This window comes from Sparus aurata, chromosome 5 (assembly GCF_900880675.1).
Source record: "Sparus aurata chromosome 5, fSpaAur1.1, whole genome shotgun sequence".
Classification (NCBI taxonomy): domain Eukaryota; kingdom Metazoa; phylum Chordata; class Actinopteri; order Spariformes; family Sparidae; genus Sparus; species Sparus aurata.
The window spans coordinates 28,672,917-28,693,602 of record NC_044191.1 but is presented as its reverse complement, the minus strand read 5'-3'; the positions used below and the strand labels follow the sequence as shown (position 1 = coordinate 28,693,602).

At 40.5% G+C, this 20,686-nt stretch overlaps 1 protein-coding gene and 1 long non-coding RNA gene across 2 annotated transcripts; one reads left to right on the top strand and one right to left on the bottom strand.

Annotated features, from left to right (window-relative positions):
- Positions 1 to 1,408: 1,408 nt before the first annotated feature.
- On the bottom strand, positions 1,409 to 4,559 carry LOC115581160 (uncharacterized). The gene is made up of 2 exons (XR_003983998.1): positions 4,477 to 4,559; positions 1,409 to 1,699 (listed from the first exon to the last, which is right to left on the bottom strand). It is a non-coding gene; the product is annotated as an uncharacterized LOC115581160 (long non-coding RNA).
- Positions 4,560 to 7,903: 3,344 nt separating this feature from the next.
- Positions 7,904 to 20,286, top strand: smarcad1a (SNF2 related chromatin remodeling ATPase with DExD box 1a). The gene is made up of 23 exons (XM_030416875.1): positions 7,904 to 8,385; positions 9,242 to 9,377; positions 9,466 to 9,595; positions 9,712 to 9,781; positions 10,072 to 10,166; positions 10,392 to 10,493; positions 11,112 to 11,190; positions 11,312 to 12,003; positions 12,149 to 12,345; positions 13,255 to 13,345; positions 13,998 to 14,097; positions 14,248 to 14,307; positions 14,693 to 14,768; positions 15,098 to 15,233; positions 15,384 to 15,515; positions 15,907 to 16,002; positions 16,201 to 16,318; positions 16,424 to 16,539; positions 16,880 to 17,068; positions 17,162 to 17,280; positions 17,472 to 17,654; positions 17,835 to 17,944; positions 19,021 to 20,286. The coding sequence occupies exons 1-23, from the start codon at positions 8,271 to 8,273 to the stop codon at positions 19,080 to 19,082; spliced, it is 3,204 nt and encodes a 1,067-aa protein (XP_030272735.1). The 5' UTR covers positions 7,904 to 8,270; the 3' UTR covers positions 19,083 to 20,286.
- The last annotated feature ends 400 nt before the right edge of the window (positions 20,287 to 20,686 follow it).

Sequence of the window (20,686 nt, the reverse complement as noted above, 5' to 3'; positions counted from 1 at the left end):
CCCCGCGGTGCGCCCGCTGAGAGGGGTCATGTCAGACATCAACCCCCGTCGCGTCAGCTCTTTTTCTCCCACAATTCAACACAGCTGAGGCTGTCACCGAGCTAACCTCCCTTCCCCCCAGAAAAGGCCCAGACACTGGCCCCTAACATTCACAGAGACACGCACATGTTTATGATGTACACACATAAGTCCAAACACGCACACACACACACACAGCGCGCAAACACACACACTCTCATTCACACAACTTATCAAATGCGCACATTTGGATGCAGCAGCGTCCCCAGAGGAGACAGACCCCCAACTGGTGTCCGCCAGCAGGGATGCTGATCCTGTGCTGACATTCCCATCTCAGTCGTCTCAACCTCGCTGTCAGTTTACAGAAAGGAGAGACCGGGACACACACACACACACACACACACACACTCATAGTCACAGTGTGTGTGTGTCTGCGTCTGCCATCTAAAAGAAAAGCTTAACGAGTTTTTCATTCTCTTCCTGTCCAGCCTCTCTCCTCCTCTCTTTAGATATAGTGATTTCGCAAACGACTTCAAAACTTTGCTGCACCTCGTTGATTGCACGTTTTTGTGAATCTGCATCGGCCTCCTTAAAATATTTATCACCCGCGATTGGAACCTGCTCCCTCTGACTGCTGTCAAAGCAAATTTTGCCTTTGAAATAGTGGAAGCAGAATAAGAAGTTAGCCAAAAACACCAAAAGTAAGGCAGAGACACGCGATCGCTTACCACTGGTTAACAACTACAGGTGATGTAAGTGCATAAAAAAAGCTGTGATCAAAGCCAAATCTTGGAGTATTTTTACCATTCAGCCTGTGCTTCAAATTTAATTTGAAACACTTGAAACGCAATCAAAATTGTCACAATCCAGTGGTTAAATATCAAAATAGTCAGGGAGTCCTGACTCTTATTATTTTGAGAAGGATTAAAACAACCAATCCTGATAGGACACCCGCTGATCGGAGCTGTTAAGTATATTTTTTTCCCAAACCACTGAAGTCCTCGACGGAGCAGAATAATGAATCATAGCTCTACAATATTATACGTCTAAATGACAGAGACATAATTGGCATCATTAGATTCAAACAATCGCAGACAGGGAGACAATGCAAAGGCATGCAGTGCCAACAAAGCTCTGGCTGAACAGCGTTCTGTAAGGCAGCCTGGGGATCGGTCATTGTCCCCCTGTCTTTCTGCACGTCTCCTTCTGTTTAATTAAAACACTGTGATAATGTGACAGACCCGACAAAGTTGACTGCAGCCGCTGATCTCTGCTCCCACAGAAAAGAGGGAACAACAAAGGGCAACCTTTTAGCTATACCACAGGCTGATGTTAACCTTTTTTTCTTTTAAGAACGATTGTTAATAATAATAATTAGCAACATTCATAGGTAAGTTTGCTGGCATGATGAAACAGGTGAGCAGTTTACAGCATCAGAATATGAAGTCATGAAGGTGTCACTTATGATATAGATGAAATTAACAATGTCTGATTAAGGGTTTGCAAACAGGAGGACAATACAGAGGAATGCAGCGCTAACAAAGCTCAGTTTGACTGATGTTCTGTACGGCAGCCAGGAGGATCAGTCATTGTCTCTCTGTGATTGGTGGGTTGTCTCGGCTGCTCCGCAGCATCACCTCCAGCAACATGGGAATTCTCCCCTGCTGCTGTTTCTCTTTGCCTGCAGAGAGAGAGAGTGGTTACATGAGTGATGACTAAACAAAAGCAGTACAAAAGAAGTCAAGTGAGTAAGTTATCTGACAGCCGATATCGAAGAGCGTTGTCATGATATCAGCGTGCTCACAGAGTGTGCAGATTACGAAGGCATCAAAGGGAAACTGGGCTGCTTCCATCAGCTACACGCGCAGCACATTGCAGTTCCCTCTGCGAGCTTTGTGCACGGAAGTAAAATCGTGCGTATCGGTCGATGTGATCTGCCACATTAATAGCTCAGTTGTCATCGTGTTTATGAAACCAGTTTATGCAAAATCAGCATGAGTGGTCTGTTATGATACTGTGTGCCAAAAATGATGGGATGAGGTGAGATAGGTGGTCAAAGTGATATGCAAACGGACATCTCCATTATCTCTAATAATGTCAACTTGGTGGTTTCCCTATGCAAAAAGCAGAAGTTGCGGTCGCTCGCAGTGGTTTCACCCGGCAGAACAAAGAGGCGGCACCACCGTTCACCCGAGTGCTCAGTATGTTGCAGAGGCTCACATTTATGAGCTTTTTAGCAACTATGTAGGAGTTTCAAAGCATACCAGCATTGACAACAAGCCAAGCTATTTAAAAATGAAATATTGATATTGTGTCAACACTACACTACACTATGTGATAATATCGTGCATAAGATGGATTGCCTCCTGAATCATTTTTAAATCTCCCCTTGCCAAAGCATATGGTGGCAAAGCAACTTGATGCAGGTTGCCACCTGCCACAAAACAGAAAAGTCAATCAAGTATAAATGTTCTTATGCTTTTATACAGTCTTGATTACAGGCTCTCTGTTCACCTCCCATCACTCGTATTTTAAGTGTAGTTCATTTGCCAAATAAGAGACAAAACACTAAAATAACCAAATTTAAGATAAAGATAAAAATGGCAGCTATAACAGCGACTGTCCAGCTTGTTTGCAATGCAAATCTATGGCGTGTGGAGGCAGTCTGACTGAAAAGCCAAGGCACAAGTTTAAAAAATCCTTTATTGGTGGTTTTTGAGAGTCTTCATCAGGACACGATCATGTTCGATAAAGACTCTTTGTAGTAGGAAGGTGTGGGTGCAGCCATTCACCAATAAAGCCTTCTTAAACTTATCAGAGTGCCTTGGATTTTCCAGCAGACTGCCTCCAAACACCGTAGATTTTTGATTGCAAGCAAACTGGTGTCACTGGTTTTTTTTTTGCAATTTCATCTGTATTCAGTCTGTCCTCAACTTCACCCAACCTCCACAACACTTACTTTTACTTTTACACTTGATCCAGTGCAGAACTCACTGCATTGTTTTTTGGGTTTTTTCCCCGAGCATATTTAAAAAAATAAATTTCCATAGACGTAGCAATAATATTGTTATCCTAAATTGCTCAGGCCACAAATATTGTGATGTGAAAATCTAATACTAATATTGACAGCCCCGTTTGAACACATGAAGTTGCGAGCAAAGAAACATAAATAGCTACATGCACAATCACTACATTCAGGATTGTTTTGGCTTTTACATACAGTAGAATCACTATATCTTTACTCCCGTGGATCAACTGGATCTCGCCTAGTAATAATAATATAAATAATAATAATAACAACAATAATAGTAATAATGATAATAATCTTATCTATCTTTGTCACTCTCTCACCTTGAAGCTGTTTCAGTCAGAGTCAGTGGCTACAACTATTTTTACCATGAAATGTCTCATGTGTGCAAGTCTCTCCATGTATTTCTTGGGGGTGGGGGTGGTGGTTACATCCCAGACATGTTACCACGGTGACAAGGTGCTCCCTGTCGCCGTCGGGTCTCGGCCAAGTTGGGCGCCATGGTGACTGGGTGGTGACAGACTTTGTGACGAGTCTGCCGGGACACCATGGTTGGGTCGACCTTAAAAAACACACGCAGACGCACATGCAATGCGTGCACTTACACGTGCACTTGACACACTGGCCTTTAAACAACAGTTAGGCTCACATGATGAAGACAGAGGCAGAGGCAAGCACTTGGCATATCACAAGGATACACGCACAGCATCAGAAGTAATCACATGTACAGGAGGCACACTCAGGTCTAACTCACTGGACGGTGTTTGGTGTGTGCCTGCGTGCATTCTGTGTGACTTTTGATATTAAATTGAAAAACAGTTTTCGAGAGAAGAACATTGTCATCACCTGCTTCCCTTCAGCGATGTGAACGATTCCAGGCTTTCATCACAGTTATCGCCTCGGGCCAAAACGTCCATTAAAACATCCTGAGTACTCATCTATTTTTGTTGATGCTATCACTGTGTGTGTGTGTGTGTGTGTGTGTGTGTGTGGTGGGTGTGGGTGGGTGTGTTTGCGTGTGTGCATGTTAATGACTCGCCTCAGCATTGGCCTGGTGATTTATATTTCTGTGTTTTTGCATGTGCGCCTGCTTGTCTGCGTGTGTGGGTGTGTGCGTGTTTCCATGCACACATAGACTCCTACGTGGTCGTCGGACACACGCGCAATACAACCCAAGACAAACAAAACAACGGTAAACTAACTGTCTATCCTAATGCAGATGTAAGATGCACACACACACAGACAAAAAAAGAAAAAAAAAACCTTGACCAGGAGGACAGGAGAAGGCAAGGAGCCACAGTTTGAGCTTCCCGCTGTGAGGGGTCACAACCCCTATCAGACTCTGTGTCAGTCTGCCTTTGTGCCCCGGGAAGAGCACAGACACACACACACACACACACACACACACATATACACATGCATTAACTTACATGGTCTCCATGACGATGGCGGGGGCGACAGTAAGGCGGCAGGATGGCGCTGTGGCGCTCTGATGAGAGGACCCAACCTAATCATCATAATATATTCACTGTATCTGAGCTGAATCTACAGGTGTAAGTACATGCTCCATTTACACGTCTGTGTAAAGTGTGTTAGGGACGACTGGGGGCTCGTGCAAATTGTGCGACATGCACCGTATACGTCACGAAACAGATGCTGTTATATTTTGTTTTTTAGAATCAATCACTGTAAATAAATGGGATTTTTCCAGCTACTCCAAAGAAAGTGATTTTAAAAGATTCCTTTTTGTGTTTAAATAAGTACAGATGAATAAACTTTTTCTCAATTCTTTTTTTAGATGGAAAAAAAAAAGTCAGCATCAGAACCACAGGCGAAAAATTTTCACTTTCTCATTCTGAAATCTTGTGAGATATCTCTGATACTATTGTTGGAGGCAGTCCAGCTGAGGGTGAACGGGGGGGGGGGGTTGTCTGCCATTGACTTTGACCATCACGACCAAATAAGGGAAGGAGATACAAATCGCTGTCATGGCTTCTTAAGGGAAATAATGTGTTACTTTGAGTCACTTACCAATAAAAATATATATCTCTGTATATATATATCTGTGTATGAGACCGTCATTCATTTAGACAGGTTACAATCTTTATGAACTTCAGCAGACTAATCTGTGAGCGTGAAGTAGAATACCAGGGGGACAATTGTGTCAGATTTTGATTTTTCTTTTTTTATCTTTTTTTTTTAAGTCAAACTTCTCCAAGATTCTACAAAACAAAATCTTTAGAGTAAAAATATATGCCTAAATCCTGATAAAAATGTTCAGTCTTTTACATAAACTCTGGAGTAGCCTTTAAAGTGCTCCCCGGAAGGAACTGTCTTAAATTTCAGGTCAGACTCTACATAGTCCTCGTCTTAACCATAAATATAATTATCATATTCGTCTTTGTGCTGCTGTACTCCAATCTAATCCACCCTAATTAACTTCCTGCGATTGCTTAAACGCAGAGGGCTGGACTTGCAATGGGCCAAGAATATTTCTGTCGCAGTGCGTTTCCAGATGATTAGAGCAGGACCTCAGACAAAGTGCATAATTATGGTCGTAAAATGGCAGTAAAAACAATCGTACTTGTCCTCACAAAATTGACATCAATAAGAGTACGCAAGGCGCACCCACACACAGGCGAAGGACCTACAAAGGGATGGTTCTCCATACTGGCAGGTGGACCTTCTGCCATCACTGACAATGTGTATATGCTGCCCCCTTTTGATCAGTAAGCGTATGAAAGTCTCTGACTCACCAGAAAAATATGGTCAGTTTCTCATCTGAGTGTGGCACCTAGTAGACAACCTGCAGAAACTGGTTAATTTAACCAGAATAACAAGGAAGGAGTCCATAACTTAGTTGAAGAGGTTTCTTTGATTGAGATATTGGTTGTATAAAACTGGTGGGACTAATTCAGTTGAGAGTGGCTTTATCTCATTCAAGTGTGCTATTGTTGTTATGGTTAACTGTAACTAATTAGCCTACTATTAGATTTACTTTGATAAACTTCTTCTGCACCCCCAATCTTGTCGCTGAGTTGCAGCTCTTTTGTTTTGCACCCACAAAGAGTACATTGTGCCATAAAAAGACCATTATTTTGTGATTTTTGCTAATTCCATCCCCTTTACTCAGCATGCAAGGCAATTAAAGGGTAACTCCACACATTTTCCACATTTAAGATAACGGGTCTTGGGGAGTCCTACTGTATGTGTGAAAAAGGGTAGAATAAAGCCTTTAGTGACAACAGAGAAAGAATGTAATCTGATTAATTGCCTCCAGCGTGCATCGTGGGTAATGTGGGCACCTGCTTCTGAAAGCATTCAACTGGCCTCGCATTGTATTAAAAAATAAATGCCCTAAACTCATACAGCAGAAACAGAAAAACTGCATTTTTAATTCCACACATTTTTCTTCCTTTTTAAAACTCGGTGCATACACTACCTAGAATGCACCTCACTGAGTAATGTCACTAGAGGTAACTTATCTTTCTCATAAGCATGTAAATGTAAACACATTTTAATGTGTGAAATTGGTGGAATTACACTTAATGAACAAGCAGTCACAACCACTGACTATAGAAAATTATACAAGGATATAGCCAAATATGGGTTACCTTCCAGTAATGGCGTTACATAATTTTTTTTTCAGTCCTTCAAACTATTTTGGGCTTAAAGCTCAAACTCTCGCCAAAATGCAACCTAGGCTTTTTTTTGTGAATAAATATGAGTCAAACCTTCGTGTAAAAGCATAATTATGACGAAAGAGGCACTTTAAAGATTTACCATATTTTCATTTTCGGGTGAAACTCATTTTCAATGGGAGTGCTTGGGGCAAATTAGCGCTAGCATCAAAATCGCTATTTTTAACACACTAAGAAGGCTCGACACAACATGAAGCAGTTAAGTAATCTCTGAGTGTGACGTAACATGGAGGACAGTTAAGGTGGACTGCTCCTAAAGCTTAATTCCATATAAATGCACGGATAATTCATTGTTTTGTCATTAGCAAAAAAGAATATTGACCTTGAAGTTGAAAAAGGAACCTCATATAAGAAACAATACTAAAATAAAAAGCTGGAAAAGTCACGTGAGATATCACGTGGATAGTTGTTGCCAGAAGACAGTATCGTTCCACCTTACCTCATCTCAAAGTTACGTTGCATTCTGAGATCGATACTTCTCGGCTGCCATGACGACTGGAAGCGGAAGAAGCTACTGCTAAGGTGAGTTGTTAGAAAAACCTTCTTTTTAGTAAATTCTGTGTACACAAACAATGTTCTCAATGCTCGTGTTCATGTGTAGAGTTCCTGGTGAGACTACGAGCAAAGTTTTATGTTGTGTCGAGCCCTCTTAGTGTTTTAAAAATAGCGATTTTGATGCTAGCATGCGAGTGCCCCATCACTTGGCCCGAAAACTAAACTACGGCAAATCTTAAAAGTGCCTCTTTCGTCGTAATTATGCTTTTACACGAAGGTTTGACTCATATACATTCACAAAAAAGCCTAAGTTGCATTTTGGCGAGAGTTTTGCTTTAATGCCTTTTCTTACATCACCACATCACAGGTTAAATAAGCCATGTTGGACCGACTCAAGATAGTTCACCTCCTTTTATCTCACAAATACAACCCTGCAACACCATGAGACAGAAACAAGCTACTTAATTTATTAGACTACGCTAAGTAAATAACACGAGTCGTGTCGGGAGGGTTACAACAATACAGTATGATGTATTTATGATGTATCGCCGTTAAAGATTCAGGCTTTTTAACGAATCAAAGCAGAATTTAAGCAGAAACGGAAGTAGGCTACAGGGTATTATCTTGATTCAACCGTGAGTTTCCGCTCAGCCTTTCCTCTGTCCAATGAACGAAGCCGGTACAGTATCCTCCACTGCCGCTGGAGTTCGCGGGAAACCGGCTGTAGCTGTGACACTTCAAGCAGTGATTAGACTCCGGGTTAAACAATTGTCTTTATTACTAAATTAGCCTCTCATCATCCGCTTTAAACTGTCAGGGTAGAACACGGAGCGCTGACACAGCTTCAAAACGTCGTCTTTCTAGGTCTGCTGCCCGGGCTGAGATGCTAACATCCGACGCTAGTTAGCGTTAGCTTGCTAGGCTGTCTTATTGGCTAACAGTAACGCTGTGCTTTATGCGACACGGCAGAAAAATACTGCCGTCTACGAAGAGACAAAGGGCTGCCGCTGTCAGGCACGGAACAGACAATGAGCAGGTTCAATCTAGACCGTTTTCGTTTTGACAAGAAGGCAGCGACGACACCAAACAAAGACCAGGACAGCGGCTCAAAAAGTCCAGAATCCGAGAAGGAGAACAAGCCAGGTAACTAGCTGATGTTAAAAGCTAGCTCACAGTGATGGTAGCCAGATGTGTCAGGCATGCTATCGTTAGCAGTAGTTAAGTAACATGTTGAGTATTAACATGCTGTCAGAGTGACTGTTTCCTACGTAACAGTCTGTCTGTAGCCACCCGGGGAACCCAAACATGACAGTTTCTGACGTTAATTTGCATTTAATTTGCAACGTCTGTATCATGACAAAGAGGTTATTTTGATGTACGTTAATTCGAGTTGTTAATTCTGACTAAGTCAAACAACACAGTGCTTTGAAGGCAGTGTGTCAATACTAGTAATGAAAAGGCATTTTACAAATAGCTATTGGAGCCTTAAAACAATGTATAATCTACACTGTGTCCTTTAATTCTGTGTTTCATCATATATTTTAACATTGTGAGGAGATATAATCACCCAAATGTAGTCAGGTAGGTGATAAAGGGAAAGGCATGGGGACATGGGCCAAATAAGACTCTAATATATGATCCTTAAGCTAACCAGAGTTTCTGGCCGGATCACCAGCTTCGATTTCTCCCTTTAACAGTCTTTGAAGGAGCCAGATACCTAAAAAGAAAAAAGTGAATCATTTAATTACACTATACTTATTGTATTCTGTCATCAGTGACTCGTTGAGAAATGCCCATTATTCTTAAGTGTCACTCCTCTTGCTGTTATCACCTCACTGCATCCTGAATAGTTGTGTACAAATAGAGGAGAAGCCTAGCCTACAGTATCTGTATATCATGATGAAGATATATTTTAACAATGAGCAGAACACATACAAGTATAATATACATTCTAGTGGATTCATCTGCTAACTTGTTTTTCTACCATTTTGCTTTCCAGCTCAGATGAAACCCGTCAAAGCAGCACCAAAGTCCCACACCCGAGGAGTGGTTTTCGAGGAGGTCATCACTATTGACTTGGAGGAGGATAAGCTCTCGGACGCAAAGCTCAAAATATCATCAAACAAGACAACCAAGTAAGTGCAAACTAAAAATGGCAAAATTTTTTCACAAAGTGCAAAGTTATACTGTCTTAACAGTCTTGTTGTTGTTGTTTTTCTACAGGAGTCCTGCAGCGAGAATATCCAATAATGTGGACTTGCATGATACAGATGAAGATGATGATGAGTTGGAGAACAAAATGAGTAGATTACTGGAGATGTTTCCTCAGATGACAAGAACGCAGGTGCTTGAGGTGAGTTCAAATAGAGCTCTGCAACTTTTCAGCACAGAACGCATTAGCCTGCTTTGATTTATGCACTGTTCATAAGAAACAATCCCTTTAATCTCCTTGTTCTGTTCTGTTTTCAGGTCATTGGGAGCACAAGCACATTGGAAGGGGCTGTAGCTGCATGTATTTTACAGTTTGGTGATAAAGATGGTAAGTAACATATTTTTTATAAGCACATAATAAAATTCCATGCTTTGTTACTTTTTCCTTTTTTTTGTTTTTATGATATATACAACAATGTGTGGCTCTTTCTCTGGCCCACAAACCAAATTCAGAACCTGATTCATTACTGCTGGATGTGGTGTATAGGTGGAGAAAAGCAGGAAATAATTTCAAATATGTGAAAAATGTTGCAGTAAAAGCTGTTACAACTGCTCAGCATGCTACCTTTCTCAATAAGTTGGCTGCATTTGAGATCGCTGGCGGTTGTGTCTCTGTAGCCTCCGAACAGGGCAAGAAGAGAAAGCAGGATGGATCCAGCAGTTCTCAGGACAGTGGTGTAACTCAACCCAGCAAGAAGAGGAGGTCATCATCGGTAAGATGACTTACTCAAGCTACCTTCATGGTTTCAAACAATCACGTAATTCATCTTGGCATCACACTGCAGAATAAACCAGTAGGCCTACTGTTGTTTAGTTGCTCATTCGGCCACAGAAAACACAGATAACAACTTTTAGTCGTTTTTTTATGGAACTAATTAGGAAAGGGAACGTTCCCTCTGCACTTTAAATGTACTTTTCTCATTTTGTGCAACCAAAAGGTTTCTGGTGAAGAAGAAGATGAGGGCAAGGAACCGAGCTGGGAGAAGCAGGAAGCCATGGTCAGAAGACTGCAGAAAAAGTTTCCAGACCAGGACAAGGAGGTGAAGACACACAGACACCTTTTCTCACCAGTTCCCTTCACATTGAGTTTCATTGTAGTCCATTCTGATTTTACTCTCTACAATTGTAAATACTCAGCAGATAACTGTAAAGTAGCTGTATGACTATAAGAATGTGATTTTAACAAAGATCTCCTTTTAGTTTTTGATGCCTTCCACAGTAGCTTTGCAGCTTGACAAACTGACAACTTGTGCACTATTTAGCCTAGCTGTATGTCCATTTGGTAGGATGGACATTCTATAAAAAAAAACTCCATAACATATTATTTAATGTAAAGCAAACCCCAGTTTTCTGCATTCAGCAGGACTATGGAAAGGAGAGAGATGAAAAGGATCTTTTTTCTGTGTGCCAAAAAAACATATTTCCCAAAACATCCAATTCCAGATAATTAAGAATTAAACTTTAGGCATTTAGGATAAAAAAAATTACCGTTAATTTCTTTCAGCATGTCCTATTTGTATATCAAGATTTCTAGAAAATCTACCTTTTATCCTTCAGTACTAGTCATTCATCTGTTTTTTTATGTCTACTTAACAACACACCACAGTAACAAAATGAAAATTTTCTGCTGACCCTTGCTGATGTCTGTCTCTTTGCAGGAGCTGCGGATGGTGCTGCAAGAACACGACTGGAATGTTGAGGACGCTCTGCAGGTTCTACAAATGTTCTCAGACCCTGGTGTGAACAAAGCTGCCATCTTTTCACTGTGACCTCATGTATATGTGTACTTGTATCTATTATGTGGATTTATTCTGATACCACTTCAGGCTCATATTGTTTTCTGTCTGTCTTTTGTCAGATAATACCAGCTTCAGCTCACCTGAGACAGAAGATAAGAAATCCAGTAAATCGAAGAGCAAAGACAAATCAAGCCAGGACCACATAGAGCTGAAGCGCCACAAAGATCATGGAGACAAGAATAAAAGGAGTGATCGTAAGAACCGCAGAAAAAGTAGTGCATCAGAGGAGAGTGCAGATGATACAGACGCTACAAAGGACAGTGAGGACAGCGATTCGGAGTCGGACGACAGCGAACGTTCCAAAAAGAAAAGTACCTCATCTAATATGTCTACATGGTTTACCAAACGTTCTAATTCAGTATCTTCATCCTTACCTGTCAAGAAATCAAATACCTCCTCCTCCCTGAAGCCGTCCTCCTCTTCCTCTGCTGCTCAGATGTTGTCCAGGTTTGCCAGTGGGACCAGTATAGCTAAAAAGCAGGCAGCAGAGAGCAAGCAGAAAGCGCGTGCTTCAAATGAACATGTTAGTTCTGAGGGGGAAACTGAGGATGAAGAGGACACAATTAGCAGTGAGTTTGAGGACTCTGACAATGAGCTGGACACTAAAGGTGGCATGACGGACCTGAAGAAAGGGATCATCAAATTCTTCCAAAATGCATCAATAGATGAGCTGTCACTGATCGCCGGGTGCTCGGTTAAAAAGGCCCAGAAGATTTTGGAACTGAGACCCTTCGATAGCTGGCAAAGCCTGGTGAGAGTGTGTGAGAGTGAGTGAGTGATAAATGAATGCTTAAATTCTACAATGGATACTGTCCTAGTACATTGTCTGATACATGGTGGTCACTAGATACTTGACAAATTGTGTGAGTGATAACTGTATGTGCCTTCGTCTTCAGGTCGATGTTTTCCATAAGGATAACGGACTGTCGGAGGACTTGCTGCTGGGCTGCAGAGTCGTTCTCAAAGAGCGGAAGGTTGTCCTGGGGCTCATGTCGAAATGTGAGACCATTTCCTCTAAAATGGTCAAACAGGTCACTGAGGTGATGGAGAGGGGCACGGGGTCTATGAAACAGCCCCGCATACTCAACAGCCAGTGAGTAAAAATGCACATATAGTACAAATAATGTGATGGTTAAAGGTGCAGTATGTGGTTTTTAACCAGTAGAGAAAGATCTTCATTGACAGATTTTTAAAAATAATGCTTATGCCTAAACAAACCAAAAGTCTTCTTGTTTTCATGACTGAATAAAAAAATAAACCCTGAAGGATAACTAAATTTCATACTGTTTTACTTTGATTATATTTGGCGGACCCTGCCACCTGTCTAGCTTCAAACAGTGGACCTTATTTTCCTCTGAGAACAGCTTGTTTATTCAGTTATGGGAAGGATAAATATTTCAGAGTATTTGGAAATATTACAATTATGAGTTTGTATTTTATCTCTAAAATGACATAGTGAACCTTTTAAAATGATAAATTGGTGAGAAAAAAAATTAAAAATGTGTAATCATACACGATCATCATTTTACTCAGTAGCAAAACCTGGTGTATATAAGGTGCTTGAGGAGGCAGCTTTAAGATTATATACACAAGATCAGAAAGTGGAAAGACATGTTAAAATTTTCTCATATTTTCATGTATGAGTTTTGTTTGTAGTGGGGCAATCGAAAACTCAGATGATGAGAGAAATGCATGTATTTTTCTTTGTTATATGATGAATTAGCCTGATGGGAGGGGCTTATATAACGCTTCCTCAGGGCGAAGGAGTCCGTCTCTGTTGGGTGACAGAGAAGGCTAATTTTTGCATCTCCTGCGTTCCATTTCTAAAAGGATCAAGGTAGAACCCTCATGATGGTTTCACTGATGTCACAATAGTTGTAACAGTTCTGCATATTTGGTTCCATAAATGATACTTACTTTCCTGCCTTTTTTTTTCTCTTTTTTTTTTTTCAAATAAAAAGCTCCAGTTCTTGTTCTCAGTCTGTTATTCATTGTATTTCAGGTACCAGCTAAAACCCTATCAGCTGATTGGTCTGAAGTGGCTGCTGCTTCTGCATGAGCACAAACTGAGTGGTATCCTGGCTGATGAAATGGTAAGAGAACCTTCCTGGAACCTCTGGGAGAATTACTGGCTAGTCTTGATCTTGAGCCCAACATCCAAAACTAATTTAAGACCCCAAACATTTAATGAGCCAAGCAGGACAGCAGGCTTTTACAGCATGTTTCACAGCAAGTCACCTCTCGAGTGTTACTGTGTGAGGATCAAAGAGTGCTTTGCGTGGATGTGTATCCTGCAGGTGAATAAACAATCAGAGCACACAAGAAAGAAAAAAGAAATGGCAGAGAATAATACATTTGTTGTTGTTTTTTTAGCCCCAAGATAGTGGGAGAATTGAGAACTTTGATTTGTAAATTTGAGTAAAGCTTGAGTGCTTGCAGTGGAAGTCTGTAAGGATTTTTGTTGTTTTTACAAGTAGCACCTGATCTGAAATAAATAAATAAATAAATAAATATATATATATATATATATATATATATATATATATATATATATATATATATATATATATATATATATATATATATATATATATATATATATATATATATATATATATATATATATAATTTTTTTATTTATTTTTTATTTTTTTTCTCTGTCCATCTGACTCTTTTCTTTATTGTGTCTGATATCTGTCTGACTCTGTATTTCTCCATCTGTCTCCCTCTTTCACTCTCTGTCAGGGTTTGGGGAAAACCATCCAGGCTATAGCGTTTCTATCCCAGCTTTACCAGAATGGCATAGAAGGTCCTCATCTCATTACTGTGCCATCCTCCACACTGGGTAACCTTCTCCACAAATCACATTATTTTGCTACATTTTCTTTGAATTATGTAATCTAACAACAACATATAATTATATGTTAAGCTTAAAGTAATTTGGTTTTGTCTCTTCTTTAAGGTTATGTTAACAAATATTCTCTCTTTCTTGTAGATAACTGGGTCAGAGAGTTCAAGCTGTGGTCTCCAAGCCTCAAGGTTCTTGTCTATTACGGTGAGTCTCTTCATTCATCTTTTCACATCAATATGGTGCCAGCTTAATGCTAACCCTGCAGTTGTTCTGGCAACTGTAAGGGTTCATTTTGATCAAGCGTGCTCAGAGACAGCTGAAGAGGACTCTGTATCGCATTTGAGCATTAAAGTGTCTTAGCTGGACTAAAGTAGGTATAGGTAGAAGACAAAGCATAAACCAGAAAGTCCATTTCACGATGACTTGTAAAACCCTGAGCCACCACAGTGCACAGTTCTTATGTTCCTTCAAGGCTTTCCTTTGGAAAGTTATGATTTGTTCTGAACATGCTATGTCATAATGAATACATTTAATGACAGTTTCTTGCAGTTTGAGACAAAAACGTTTTGTACTTATATGTTCTGTACAGGATCAATAGAAGACCGCCGCTACCTCAGACACGACATCCTCAATAAGCATGTTGAGTTCAACGTCATTGTGACCACGTGAGCAAACACACAAACGATCATATTTACAGAATATTACAGTTAAAGTGAAACTCTTGCCAAAATTTAACCTAGGGTCTTTTTGTGAATGTACCCGAGTCAAACGTTCAATAAAAAGCATAATTATAATGAAAGAGGCACTTTTAAGACCGATGATATTTTCGTTTTCCGGTTCATGTTTGACTCGGGTACATTCACAAAAAGACCCTCGGTTGCATTTTGGTGAGAGTTTCACCTTAAGGTGCTAATGGAGAACTAAATCATTTCCTCACTTAAATTGTCAATGCAAATGAATCATTTTGTTTTATTCTGATTTGCTTGTTTCACAGGTATAACGTGGCCATAGGCAACGATAACGATCGCAGCCTGTTCCGTAAGTTGCGTCTGAAGTATGCCGTGTTTGATGAAGGTCACATGCTGAAGAACATGAACTCTCTGCGCTACCGCCACCTCATGGCTATTAACGTTAGTTCACTTTCATTTTTTATGTATTTTATACTTCCACGTCTTAATTTTCTGTATATGTTCGCCACAATTCTTTGCCCTTCTACGCTTTTCTTTCGGAAGTATTGAACATAACAGTTTTAAGATGTCTCCATGTCTTTTTCCCCGTAGGCGGAGCATCGCCTGCTGCTGACAGGAACTCCTTTACAGAACAACCTCTTAGAACTGATGTCTCTCCTGAACTTCATCATGCCATCTATGTTCTCCAGCTCTACTTCACAGCTCTCCAAAATGTTTTCTATGGTGTGTGAGTGTGTGTTACACTGTAGCTCGGTTTTTGTGGACAGATGGTAGCTGTGCTATTTGAAGCTGAAAGGCACCGAAAAATTGCAGGCACACCACTTGGAAACACTAGCCCGTCCTCGCCCTTTTTATGTTCTAAACTGAAGCAGTGTTGAATAATAATCAGTCAGACATTCTGGTATAAAAGCTTGGGTTTGAAATGCTGAAACATACTTCAGATATAGCATCACTCCGGATACTTCATGAAGTAGCAAGTTGTGAGAAGAGTCCTTCACTTTCCTTTAGTCCCATTAAATTATTTGTTTCACAAATGTAAAAAGCAACAGAAGTGCTTGTCTTCAAAGTTTTTTTTGGCTAATCTGAATGTTTCATGTTGTCTGTTATGTGTCAGAAATCCCATGAGGAGCAGAGCAGCTTTGAGAGGGAGCGTATTTCTCAGGCAAAACTCATCATGAAGCCTTTTATCCTCCGAAGAGTCAAGAGCGAGGTGAGTTACTCGTGTCATAAAAAATTGTAAACATTTGTCTTTTATTTCAGTATTCTGTTGAAGCAAACTTGTAGCATCACAATAACAAACGTTGTAGGTCATTACCATTTTCTAAACTGTGGCCATAATGTCATTTATTCCACTCATTGGTATCCTGTGTAAGTATTGTGATCCCCTTATCATCTTTTCTTCCTTTAGGTCCTCAAGCAACTACCAGCCAAGGAGGAGAAGGTAGAGTCTTGCTCAATGAGTGAGAAACAGCAGGTTCTCTATAAGACCCTCTTTCAAAAGCTCAAGGCTACCACCAATGGCGAGAGTGAGTCTGATTCACTGCTCCCAGTTGTGCATCACATTATTGTCTTGTACAGATCACAGAAATTGATGTCTGGTTGATAATGCCCCTTGTGCCTTTTCTGTGCAGAGCGCGAGTTGTGCAATGTGATGATGCAGTTGAGGAAGATGGCCAACCACCCTCTGCTTCATCGACAGTACTACACCACAGAAAAGCTCAAATCCATGAGCAAACTCATGCTCAAGGTCAGTCCTACTCCCACTTCCTGCTTTGTTTTTTACACCGAGCAGTTTCACAACTACCTTCTCCGGCTTAGCTGGCTGATCACACAAACATTTAAATGACTTTGCTATCATAAAGTATTTGATTAATTAAATAACATAAATGAACACAGAACATATTCAACACCACCAGTGCCACAACAAGATAGGGATAGCAAAGCATTTTTGTGTTTACACTTCCACACACTGTCTTTGTTGTTCCTCATTAATGTCCCTCTTTTTACTCTTCCCTCTGCAACATTTTTGGAGAATTTCTATCACCCCTCACATTGTTTCCTCCACTCTTCTTTCTCTCCCCCCACAGGAGCCGACTCACTTTGATGCAGACGCTGCTCTGATCCAGGAGGACATGGAAGTGATGTCAGACTTTGAGCTGCATCGTTTATGCCAGCAGTACTCCTCCATCGGCACCTACCAGCTTGAAACCAGTCTCCTGCTTGACTCTGGGAAATTTCACCACCTCACAGAGCTGCTGGCCTCACTTAAAAACAAAGTAAACACAAATGTGCAGAACCATGTCGTGATATATGCTTTTTGCACACAGATGTATATCATGTAGCATAACTTCTTGCCTTTAATCCTACAGGGAGACCGAGTGGTATTATTCAGTCAGTTCACCATGATGCTGGACATTGTGGAAGTGCTGCTGAGACATCTTAAGCATCGTTACGTCAGACTGGATGGATCCACTCCCATAGCTGACAGGTCAGAGTTGTACAGACGATCAAAGTCAGATAAATTGGAGCCAACGAGCCAGAATCATTAAGCATTTAAGCTTGTAAACACAAAAATCTAGCCGTTACTTAGAGGTGGAAAATTGAAGCAGTGTTTGGTATTCAGCCTCATCATCATACCATAAATATTGTAATGATTAAACTCATCTCTTTGTCCTGCAGGATTGTGTTGATCGATGAGTTCAACACGGATCCTGACATATTCGTGTTCCTGCTGTCAACGCGTGCTGGTGGCTTGGGCATCAACCTCACCTCAGCTAATGTCGTCATTCTGCATGACATCGACTGCAATCCTTACAATGACAAACAGGCAGAGGACAGATGTCATCGTGTAGGCCAGACTAAGTAAGATGGAGTCTATTGCTAATACTCTCCTAATGTAATAAGTCTTGGAATTGGAACGCCCTCTTATTATGTCAGTAATAAAACTCTGATGAGATTAATTAATATTAATGTAATTCCAAGATTCGGTGCTCCAAGTATTGATCCGCGGCTGTGACTAACATACCTCACTGTGGGTTTCAGGACTGTACAGGTGATTAAGCTGATCAGTAAGGACAGCATAGAGGACTGTATGCTGCAGCTGGGCCAGAAGAAACTAAAGCTGGAGCAGGATATGACCGCTGCTGAGCAGGGTAAGAAGACGTGCACACATACAGTTGTTTTCTTGACTGCATGCACACCACTTCTGTATAAATACATGAAACTGACTGAATTTTCTAGCAATCTGAGTTTTAAAAACCAACAAAAAGAGCAGGGATGATTTCTTAAGTAGGGTTTGTTATAGAACAGTAACATCCAGATTTCACTGGGCTTGTCTGCACTGTTTCTTTTGGGCGCATTTGGTCGCTGGAACTGATCGTGGCCGTTCTAGTCAATGCTTGTGTCTCCACCAGCTGCACCAACGCACATTTTAGCGACGTTCCAGAAGCACCTCCCAACTTTTTTCTGCTAAAAATACGCAGCAAGTCTATTTTTGATGAAAGGGGACCACAACCACCTTCAGCTGCAGGGAGCAGATAGAGCCCGTCAGGAGGTCGGACAGTGGATCTGCATAGTGCATCCTTTCAAGGACAAATGACAACATAAACACAAACTGAGCAAGTCAAAAATATCATGCAGACATGGCATTCCACTTATGGAACGCTTCCAGTAGCATATGAACAAAACGACGCCACTGTTCCCCCATCTAAAGTTACTCCTCAAATAAAAGATATTAACAAATCATTGATAAAGTGTTCATCGGTAAGGAAAGAGGTCAAGCAGCATCAAGAACTACACCTACTACATGCTAAACCCAGCAGAGGTGGCAGTAATGAAGAGTTTTCCTTAAGCAAATATTTGTTGGTGAAAGTGTCTTGGTAACTCTGCAAGGCAAAATTAAAGAAAACATGTAACAATTATATTCAGAACAGACGATTCAACATTTCAACAGTCAGATAATGTGTAAATATGGAGTGAACACATTTTTAAAAATGTGGTTCATGAAGAGATAGAAGGGAAGGATTCCTCTTTCAGGACAGACAGACATGGAATAGAAGCGCTAGTGTAGAACTGCAGGCAATAGATCCGAACCTCAGGGGAAGTGATCGTTGGTATGTCACATTGGTTAGCCATATTTCCTGGCACTCTGTGTTTGAACCAGTTGACCTGTGTTTACACTAACCTTCTGCATATGAAAACATATAAAACATGAACATTTGTTCTTTAGGTGATGAGGGGACCATACCTGAAGATATGGCATCTTTGCTCAAAGCCTCACTGGGACTGTGATACACAAACACATGAAACTGGTGACAGTAGAAAACCCGTGACTGATGGTATTCCTGTGATTCTGGGCAGACTTGAGTGTTCTGTCTGAACACATGCAACTACTGATAACCATATGCTGCCATGGAAAAAAAAAAAAACTTCTGATGTTGAGATCTGATTAACTGTGTAGAATGGTAGCTGTGCCTAAAACACTATTTTTACAGTTTTTGCTCCTACTTTGATTACGAGACTAGTAATATAGAGGCAATACAACAAAAGAAATGCCTTTTTGAATATTATGCACTCCTACCTGTGATGTGAGTCTCAAGCTGTAGAAACTTGAAACAAAGTGGTGTTTAGAAGTTCAGACCAAACCGGCAGGAATGCAGCGCGAGTGCACCATTGAGCGTGTTGACTGAAAAAAGTATCGCCGTTTAAGTTGACATAATCCACACAGTGTTACATTATTCAAATTCAAATACAAGTACCATATGCTGGTCAGGAAAAATTATGCTTACAGGCTGTCTTATACAGATGACATATTTCAAGTTCAAGTAGGGATATTATGCTTACACACCTGAAGAGGTGGTGCATGGAAAATGGAAGATTCTTTACCATCCTTCATATCACACATGGTTGCATCCTGTCACTTTTTTTATATAAAGAAAAAGGTTTACATCAGAACATTTAAAAAGTCGCAGGTAAGGCACTGGAAATGTTAATATTCCCATGAATCTCCTCTGTGACCAATCCTTATAAAGCATTTTACACAGCTGAGGTTACATGAAAAAGTATCTGGAAAATTGTATTCTATGTCACTGTAAATGTAGTGTGTCGAGTTTCCTCCTGATATCATATTTTAAGTTACTTGTTCAGCCAAGGCAGACTGTTTGACCTTTATAAGATACATGGTTGTGTGGGTGTAGTCAGTGCATTAAACACACAGATATTCCAGATTTTCTAGTGTGTTTATCTAGAAAATCAAAATATGAGAACAGAACGTCTTTAATGAATGTGGTGCTTGAATTGGTTTCTTCTACGCCTTTGAATATCTTAAGCCAAGCGACACAGTGAAGATGTTTGGAGGAAGTAGCTGCTGCATTTATGTATTGTAAAAGTGGCTAGTGTGTTGTGAGTGTACAAGTGTTAATGTAAAAGCTTTTATGAAGTCATTTGTATGTTTTTAAGGTTCTTGTTTGAACTGAATAATAAAAATTTGAATAACTGTTTGTGTGGTCATTCCTACAGCGATTCAGCACAAACCTCTGTCACTAAGAATATGATCTCTTCCGTTTTTTGGGGGGGGTTTTTTCGGGCCATTCCTGGACTGTTGTCAAACCCACAAATGCTGATGCTCCAAATACTCAACTAGCCAGAGGAAGGCCAAGGTTTATTGCTTTTCAAATCGGCACACCAGTTGTGAGCTGTGCTAAAGTAATTGCTGAAGGGTTTTCTTATGACCGATCAGGCTTTTATATTGACAGCCAGAGCCACTTCCAGCTCAAATAGTCATTTGCCACTTTTATAATGTCTGCCCTGTATTTCTGATCAATTTATTTGAATACAATTAGCTTTTGTTTCAAAAAGGTTTGGCAACAGTAAGGTCTGAGATACTTAATTAGAAT

Coding starts and splice junctions, on each gene's coding strand:
- smarcad1a (XM_030416875.1), top strand. CDS start 8,271: ATGAGCAGGTTCAATCTAGACCGTTTTCGTTTTGACAAGAAGGCAGCG. Junction 8,386..9,241: donor CGAGAAGGAGAACAAGCCAG/GTAACTAGCTGA, acceptor TTTGCTTTCCAG/CTCAGATGAAACCCGTCAAA. Junction 14,769..15,097: donor TTCAACGTCATTGTGACCAC/GTGAGCAAACAC, acceptor CTTGTTTCACAG/GTATAACGTGGCCATAGGCA.